The sequence below is a fragment of the Alosa pseudoharengus genome, unplaced genomic scaffold (assembly GCF_046254945.1).
Source record: "Alosa pseudoharengus isolate Yale_2024_CS ecotype anadromous, Long Island Sound unplaced genomic scaffold, YU_APseudo_1.1 YU_APseudo_1.1_scf_5, whole genome shotgun sequence".
Taxonomy (NCBI): domain Eukaryota; kingdom Metazoa; phylum Chordata; class Actinopteri; order Clupeiformes; family Clupeidae; genus Alosa; species Alosa pseudoharengus.
This window is the reverse complement of record NW_027468837.1, coordinates 31,299,595-31,308,049: the sequence shown is the minus strand read 5'-3', so window position 1 is coordinate 31,308,049 and position 8,455 is coordinate 31,299,595. Positions and strand designations below refer to the sequence as shown.

The window sequence follows — 8,455 nt, the reverse complement described above, 5'->3', positions numbered from 1 at the left end:
CTAGAAACACACACAGCACCTGGACCCCCAAAGGAGTAAAACGTACTAGAGACACACACACACACACACACACACACACACACACACACACACACACCAAAGGCCCATAAAATGGCCCAAACCCAGCTGAGCCTCCAGTACAGTGCTCCCACCACTTCCCTCCTGAACCCCAATTTCCAGCCAACACTGCACCTCCTGATCCAACACTGCACCTCCTGATCCAACACTGCACCTCCTGATGCAACACTGCACCTCCTGATGCAACACTGCACCTCCTGATGCAACACTGCACCTCCTGATCCAACACTGCACCTCCTGATCCAACACTGCACCTCCTGATGCAACACTGCACCTCCTGATGCAACACTGCACCTCCTGATGCAACACTGCACCTCCTGATCCAACACTGCACCTCCTGATCCAACACTGCACCTCCTGATGCAACACTGCACCTCTTCATCCAACACTGCACCTCCTGATCCAACACTGCACAACACAGCACCTCCTCATCCAACACTGCACCTCCTGATCCAACACTGACCATATCACTCACACATCACACTCATTGGCATCTTGTACCTCAAAACACATACAGGACACACCAACCCGATTATCGGCCGTCGGACATCGTCGGACAGTCTGGCGAGGTTTGTGACTCGAGTTGATTCGGTGTGTCCCGTGCCGCCATCAGTCGGAGTCGGCATCCATTTCGTCCTCTTAGAATTATAAGGTTGTATCTGACATTTTTGTCAAAATTGAGTTATTGACATATTCTTATTCTGTGACACTTTAATAAGGTGAGGTGAAGTGTTTCTTGTAGTTGTATACATTTTTGGACTATATCTAAAGAGGTTTGTTCCGTTTATCATTATAACTCTATGGAATTCAAAGACTTTGAAGCTCAATATCTCAGAACTACTCAGAACGTAGATAGAACCCTATAATTCTTAGGGGACGATTTGGGCCGATTTGACATGTGGAATCGGCCAGTGGCAGTCGGCTTCAATGACCAATCTGATTGGTGGAGTGCTAGAACCCTTGACTAAACATTATCTCAGATTAGCAGGCCTATGACCATTAGCCCTACATTCAGCGATGTAAGTTATGAACCCATTTTGATAAACTATCCTAACATATTTTTGCTAGAACTAGTAGACTACCACACAGTTGCTGAACATATGTTATTTCAGATTTGTTTGCAACAACAATCAAGTTTAACCAAAGTCCTTAGTTGCAACCTAGCTAGTGAACATCAATAGCAGTTCGCGTTCACTTTTTATTTACTGTGCTAACGTTAGCTAGCTCGATTAACGGGCAAAAATAAATTATTTATTCTGTGTCCTAAAGAGTGTTTCATTGGCATCACACACAAGCAATGACAATAAAATAGTACACAATATATATTTATATTTTTTTATTGCTTAATCAGAGAAGTCCGAAACTAGAGCCATTTCGTCCCGTTGGCTGTTGTTATGGAAATGTATTACACACACGTCTCACACACGTGCAGAACGTACGTTTGGCGTCGACGTCGCTTCGGTGTGTTCCGAGGCACTTTTTTGACCGACTCGGGGAGACGGGAGCCAACTGACAAGTCCAACTGCTTTTCTGCCGACGGTTGACGGCCGTCGGGTTGGTGTGTCCCGGCCCTTACACACCCTGAAGACCCAGACCCTACCCTTCTCCTCCAGAGCAACCTAGCCTCATGCATACCCACTACCTACCCTGCACCCCAAAACACACACCCTGCATACCAACTACCTACCCTGCACCCCAAAACACAGAGCCCCTAGACCCCAATGAGGAGCAAGAGAGCGCTCATCTCAAACAGCCCCCCCCCCCCCTTTTCCTCTGTTTACTGAGCAGTGCTGCAGAGAGGCTAAATTAATCTGCAGCTTAGCCTGCTGCTTATCATCCCATTTATCACGCCCCAGAGACAGCGCGCACACATACACACACACACACACATAACTAGAGACAGCCACTACTGGAACGCAACTTTATACACACACATCCACTGCTGGAGCACAGCTTCTCACACACACACACACACACACACAATCATCGGGTGCAGTCCACCCATCACACACTACACAGTCAGTCCCATTTGTGGGAAACACATCTGCTAACAGCAGATGCTAACAGATGCTAACAGACACACTGCAGACACAAATACAAAGTGCCCAAGACACACTCTCATACACCAGACGCACTGCAGACACTTTAAAAGCCACTAGTACAGTAGTGCTAGTAGTTCTCTAGCGCTTTACTTCATCTTCTGGAAAAGGACGGCAGTAAAGCTCACGCATCACTACTGACTGGCCCGACACACACACACACACACACACACACACACACACACACACATCACTACTGACCGGCCCGACACACACACACACACATCACTACTAACCGGCCCGGCCGGGGACAGAGGTCAAAGCAGTAACCCCCAACCTCCCACAGGAGGGCGTAAATGAGGACCACGTGTCTGAGTGTGTGTGTGTGTGTGTGTGTGTGTGCGCGTGTGTTTCTGTGTGTGTGCTTCTGAAAGACTCTTAATGAGCTGCAGATCATCTGGGGATGTGTGTGTGTGTGTGTGTGTGTTTCTGTGTGAACATGTGTGTATGTGTTTGTGGGGTTTTCATTCCGATAAATGCAGTAATTATGAGTCTGGTTCCCAGAAAGGCAAGTCTTAAACACACACACACACACACACACACACTTACTCCCACGCTTCACTCTCTCTCCGACCCCTGTGAGGAGTTTAGGCTTAGGGCCATTCCGACGTGAGCTGACACACACACACACACACACACACACACACACACTTCAAACTCATGACTGCTAAAAGCTTGACCCGAATGGTCTCTGGTCCAGATGCGACTACACTGCGTTGAGAGGCTGCCCGTATGGGTCAACCCCAGAGTGTCTATTCTTAGCCTCTCAGGATAAGCGCTGTTAGACGACACAGTTCCCCCGGAGGGGGGGGGCGCTGGGGGAGATGGGGGGGTAGTGTTGTTTTATCTGCCCCTCTCTAGGGTATTTCATGAGGAAGCGCAGGAAACTCAGACGATGAGTCGTCAGTTTTGATGATAACATCCAAGACCCAGACACAACCAGGCACACACACACACACAATCTGAAAACTGTCAGTGTGTGTGAGTAAACTTGTTTTCTCTTTGTTTCCATTTATAGCGCAGCTGCTGCTGTTGATTCAACACCTTCAAAGGCTCCTCAGTCTGGTCCCAGCACACTGGCTAGGACTGGGCGGCCTATGGGAGCAGGCATGATCTACAGCTGACAGAGAGACCCCAGACGCCCAGCTATCTTTACACACACACACACACCATCAGCCTCCCTTCACACACGCACACACACACACACAGTGCAGTGGTCTTAGGCCTGAGACGTGAAACAGGAAAACTGAAGTTGATTATTCAGCATCAGACAGTGTAAGTGTCAGTGTCATCAGACTGCCATTTAAGAGGAAGTGGTGAAGATGAAGAGGAGAGAGTGTGTGTGTGTGTGTGTGTGTGTGTGTGTATCTGTATCAGAGAGAATACATCTAAGTATTTGCATGAGTGTGTGTTTGTGTGTGTGAATAATATTTGGCTTGTTTGTCTGCAGCTGTGTAAAGGTTCAAAAGTATGGCAAAAGCTTGACAAAAACAACGACTGGACGGCATACATGCCAAAGACAGCAGCCAGTTAGATCTGTTAGCACACACACACACACACACACACACACACACACACACAGGGTAAGGACTCCACTGCCAGTGCGCCGTAAGACAGAACTCTTCTTAATCACGCAGCCAGATCATTGTTGTCGTTGGCACGCACACAAAGCCTTCCTCCCTTTACTCTCTGCTCGTGGCCACTCTGTGCACTGTGTCGGCTGTTGTGGGAAAAGCCGTCAGAAGCTTTTGTGCGGTTAGTGCTACAGAAGTAGCCCCTATCAGCCCATAGGTGGACACTCCACGTCAGATCAGCATCTACACCATAATACATGGGGTTGTAAGTCTAACATCTTGTGGTGCATAATACATATGTGTGTGTGTGTGTGTGTGTGTGTGTCCCTCATATCTAACTGGGTTATCATGGCGACTGCAGTGCCGACACTGCTGGGGGTTCCGCTGGTTGCTCAGAGATGGAGCCGTTAGTGAGACATAGCTGAGGCCCTTTGTGTGTGTGTGTGTGTGTGTGTAGCCACTTTCAGACATGGCATTCGGACAATGCCCCGGTAATTGAGTTCGGATCTCACACAGACTCAAGAGTTCAAACATGACAAAAAAAAAAAATAATTGTGTTATATGTGCAGGTCTTATATAAACATATCATAATTGGTTTGACACAAATTCGTCCATCATAGCCAGTGCTAAATGGATTTTTTGAATGTGTCGAATATATAACATCCAATATAGAACCAACTTTATCGTGGTATGTGCATAACACAGGGAGAACAGTAGTCTACATCAGAACTTCCCATATTTGCAAATTAATGCCAGTTTGTCATGAATAAGAATTAATGGATGAATTCAAGTCATAACCTTATAAACTAGTTAAACCACGTGGACACCCTCAGCTTCACACAGCAAAGGTGTGAATTTCCTGCGTAGTTAGGGTCAGGCCCGGGTGATGTCTAGGGGGCAGGTAGGGGGCAGGTAGGGTAAGGCCCGGGTGACGTCTAGGGGGCAGGTAGGGTAAGGCCCGTGTGATGTCTAGGGGGCAGGTAGGGGGCAGGTAGGGTAAGGCCCGGGTGACGTCTATAGGGCAGGTAGGGTAAGGCCGGGTGATGTCTAAGGGGCAGGTAGGGTCAGGCCCGGCTGATGTCTAGGGGGCAGGTAGGGGGCAGGTAGGGTAAGGCCTGGGTGACGTCTAGGGGGCAGGTAGGGTAAGGCCCGGGTGATGTCTAGGGGGCAGGTAGGGTAAGGCCCGCGTGATGTCTAGAGGGCAGGTAGGGTAAGGCCCGAGTGATGTCTAGGTCAAATAACGCAAACAATTCTGTTCATACTGTACAAACAGCCCACCAGCATGACATCTAGATCATGTCCAGATTCCAGGGTATTTCTGAAAGGGACACGTGTGTGTGTGTGTGTTTATACGTGTGCGTGTGTGCGTGCGTGCGTGCGTGCGTGCGTGCGTGCGTGTGTGCGTGTGTGTTTGTGTGTCCAGCACCTCAGATGTGCTGTTTGGCTGCTGTGTGTGTGTGTGTGTATCCAGCACCTCAGATGTGCTGTCTAGCTGCTGTGTGTATAAGACGGAAGAGTCGTGACAAACAGGAAATGCAAGGCTTACCCTCCTGCATCATGGGACTCAGAGGAAGGGGTGCATGTTTCAGATTATGTGTGTGTGTGTGTGTGTACAGTTTCTAGGCCAGTGGTGTAGTCAGGCTCTTTGCCGCATATCATTCACTCGCTCACTCTCACTCTTACTTATTCTCTCTCTCTCTCTCTCTCTCTCTCTCTCTCTCTCTCTCTCTCTCTCTCTCTCTCTCTCTCTCTCTCTCTCTCTCTCTCTCTCTCTCTCTCTCTCTCTCTCTCTCTCTCTCTCTCTCTCTCTCTCTCTCTCTCTCTCTCTCTCTCTCTCTCTCTCTCTCTCTCTCTCTCTCTCTCTCTCTCTCTCTCTCTCTCTCTCCCTCTTCTGAGCATCTCTAATCCAGTCTTTCTGCTGGCGAATTTGGAAGGAAGAAAAGAAGCGCTCATGATTATCCTATGTCTCGCTCCAGAAACCGTGCAGTCTTCTGTCTGTGTGTGTGTGTGTGTGTGTGTGTGTGTGTGTGTGTGTGTGTGTGTGTGTGTGTGTGTGTGTGTGTGTGTGTGTGTGTGTGTGTGTGTGTGTGTGTGTGTGTGTGTGTGTGTGTGTGTGTGTGTGTGTGTGTGTGTGTCTTTGTGCAGTCTGAATAAGCACCAGCTCTTTTTGTGTCTACATATCAGAGATATCCTCTGTGTGAATGTGTGCATGTCTGTGTGTGTGGTTCCTGTTCATCATACAGTCAAGCTCTTCCTCAGGCAACGTGGCCTGCTTCTGTGTGTGTGTGTGTGTGTGTGTGTGTGTGTGTGTGTGTGTGTGTGTGTGTGTGTGTGTGTGTGTGTGAGTGAGTGAGTGAGTGAGTGAGAGAGAGAGTGCACCCATCCAAAAGCAGTGCACATATCTTTCACGTTTATCCATCCACCTCCACCCACCTAAACATGGCCAGGTGTATCTAGATGGTGTCAGGTAACTGCAGAGGTGGACAGTATAGACCACACCAGCTGTTTGCAGAATAACTGAGCTTTGTGTTTGTGTTGACAGAATCATAAAGGGACATGCTGTCCACTGATTGGAACTCCTGAGGCTCGTCCGCAGTTGTCCCAGTCAGGAGAGGTGACCTATAGCGCTCAGCCATCGCCCTCTCCCCCTACGCCCGCCATGTCGCACTCTACGGCAGCTGGGTAAAATCAATGACCGCGCACCTGCTTTCAAACTCAATAATGAATCGCCAAGTCACAACTACGCGTCTGTCCGTGTCCGTGCAGAGGCGACCGCAGGCTTTCAAAAGCAGCTCTCAGCATACACTTCCTCTTTTCAATGAGACGTTGCACAAAGGCAACTCGCGGAGGCAGCGAGACATCAGAAGGGCTTTGCCCTCGGGAAATGGGACTATCGAAATACCACGCTTTACTTCAAAAGCCTCCTGTGTCTCAGTCTCTACATAAACGCACACCGCTCCAATTCCCCCCATCCAGTCTAGTAGCGAGAACCTGTCACACAATGGGCGGACCACCGCCTTGAGGCTGCATTTAACTGCACTCACGCCGTCTGCCTGGCATGTAGGACAACACAGAGTACTCCACAACTACCATCACTTGACTTGTCCGCTTACTTATACAGCAACAGAGAATTTATTAAAATTAACAAAATGATGACAAAACTGTCGACTGTCACCTCTAAACACCGCCCTCAACGCAAGCCCTAATTTGCACGTAATCCGGGTCATTAACCTGATAACTCTTTTCATCTTGCAGTGTTAATAACAAAGGCGCGAGCGGGCATTCCGTCGCTTTGCAATGCAAGGAGACATCGTCTCTTTGTGTCACCGCCTTCTGCAGAAGGTTTCTGCGGCGTCTAACATTTTGTCACACTTAGCTTCCAAACTCTGACTCATGTCATACACATGATATATGCACGCCTACTCTTTCAGCAGCAACGGATGTAATTTATAAAGCCATCTGTTAGGGGGACGATGTGCATTTGTGGCAGTGTGATTGTGCAAATGTTCGATTACATCACTGTTTACCTGCGGCGTAAAATTGCTGTGAAATATCGCAAGAATAGTTATTCAGAGTTGGTTATAAATGGCTTCGCTGGGGCGCTAAAGATCTGCTTTACATTACAGCGGCAACTGATACAGACAGCTGCACAACGTGCTTTACCTTCTCGACCGTGGGTTACCTTATGCCGACTGTATCCACCCATAAGCCGCCCGCAACACCCTGCACAGACTGACACTACTCCCCGGTGTGCTGTGTGTTTTAACACATTTTCAACTGGACTTACATACCATGATAAAAAAAAAAGCAGAACACCCCAAAACCAAGTACAGACAATGCAAATTGCAACAGTCAGTAAAAATGTCAAGACCAAATGGCTGAAAAGGCTTAACCTACCTTAAAGAGACCTTAACGCAGCAGTCGTTTTGAGTCGCCATTCTTTCGTCTCTGGGGCCTTCCAAATGAGATGAAATCACAGCCTCTTGATGAGTCAAAGTTTAAGCTAAGCTAAATTAAAGTGCGGTGCCAAATAAACGCACTAACAGCATTGGTCGATCAGGTTAAAAACACAGCCAACGCTAAAGGCAAGCTTGACATCGTCAAACAGTCTTTCTGCCCCTCTCCGGTTGGATTTCAGCGACGCAGATTGTCATCGTTACATCGAAAGTCTGAAACATTGCACTCTTGGCCCAAATTTCCACTTTGATCAGGCGGTTTGATATATCCTGTCATGTAGCCTAGACTACTACGTGTGAGATGTTCCGCCGCTCATCTGCGAGCTCGCGGTCAAGCGTTTCTCTCGCACGTTGAATGCGCTGTGTGAGTGCACAGCACGGAGGGGCGGGGCTCTTGCGCACGACTGACAGACACTGAGCCATTCAGACCTGCTCGTCCCGCCCCTCGGTCAGTGTAATTGTCCAATTACACCTCGACATTGCCTTACTGAAGGTGCATGAACGGGCTTTTGAAAGAGTAGGTACTAGTGACTGGGGCGGCAACATCTGAATCGTGTTAAACGCCCATAAAGTGAGAATGGCCCCGCGAGGGAGAGGCACGGGGGGCAGTGATCGAACACCAGGGGTGAAAGGTCACTTATGCCGAAGAACAAAGGACTGGTAAGGCAAGCGGCCTACCCACGACAGTCCAATATAGACAGGCCCGCAGTGGGCTTTATAAACCGTCAGTTGTACAGAAGCCGAGGGA

At 48.7% G+C, this 8,455-nt stretch overlaps 1 protein-coding gene across 4 annotated transcripts in view; it reads right to left on the bottom strand.

Annotated features, from left to right (window-relative positions):
- The window catches only part of kif21b (kinesin family member 21B), a 94,110-nt gene extending 86,101 nt beyond the window's left edge, over positions 1–8,009 (bottom strand). For all 4 annotated transcript variants that reach the window (XM_076269309.1, XM_076269311.1, XM_076269310.1 and 1 more), the window contains exon 1: positions 7,649–8,009. In XM_076269309.1, the coding sequence (XP_076125424.1) occupies positions 7,649–7,689 (41 nt within the window). In that variant the 5' untranslated portion in view covers positions 7,690–8,009. The remainder of the gene's footprint in view (positions 1–7,648) is intronic.
- Positions 8,010–8,455: the final 446 nt, after the last annotated feature.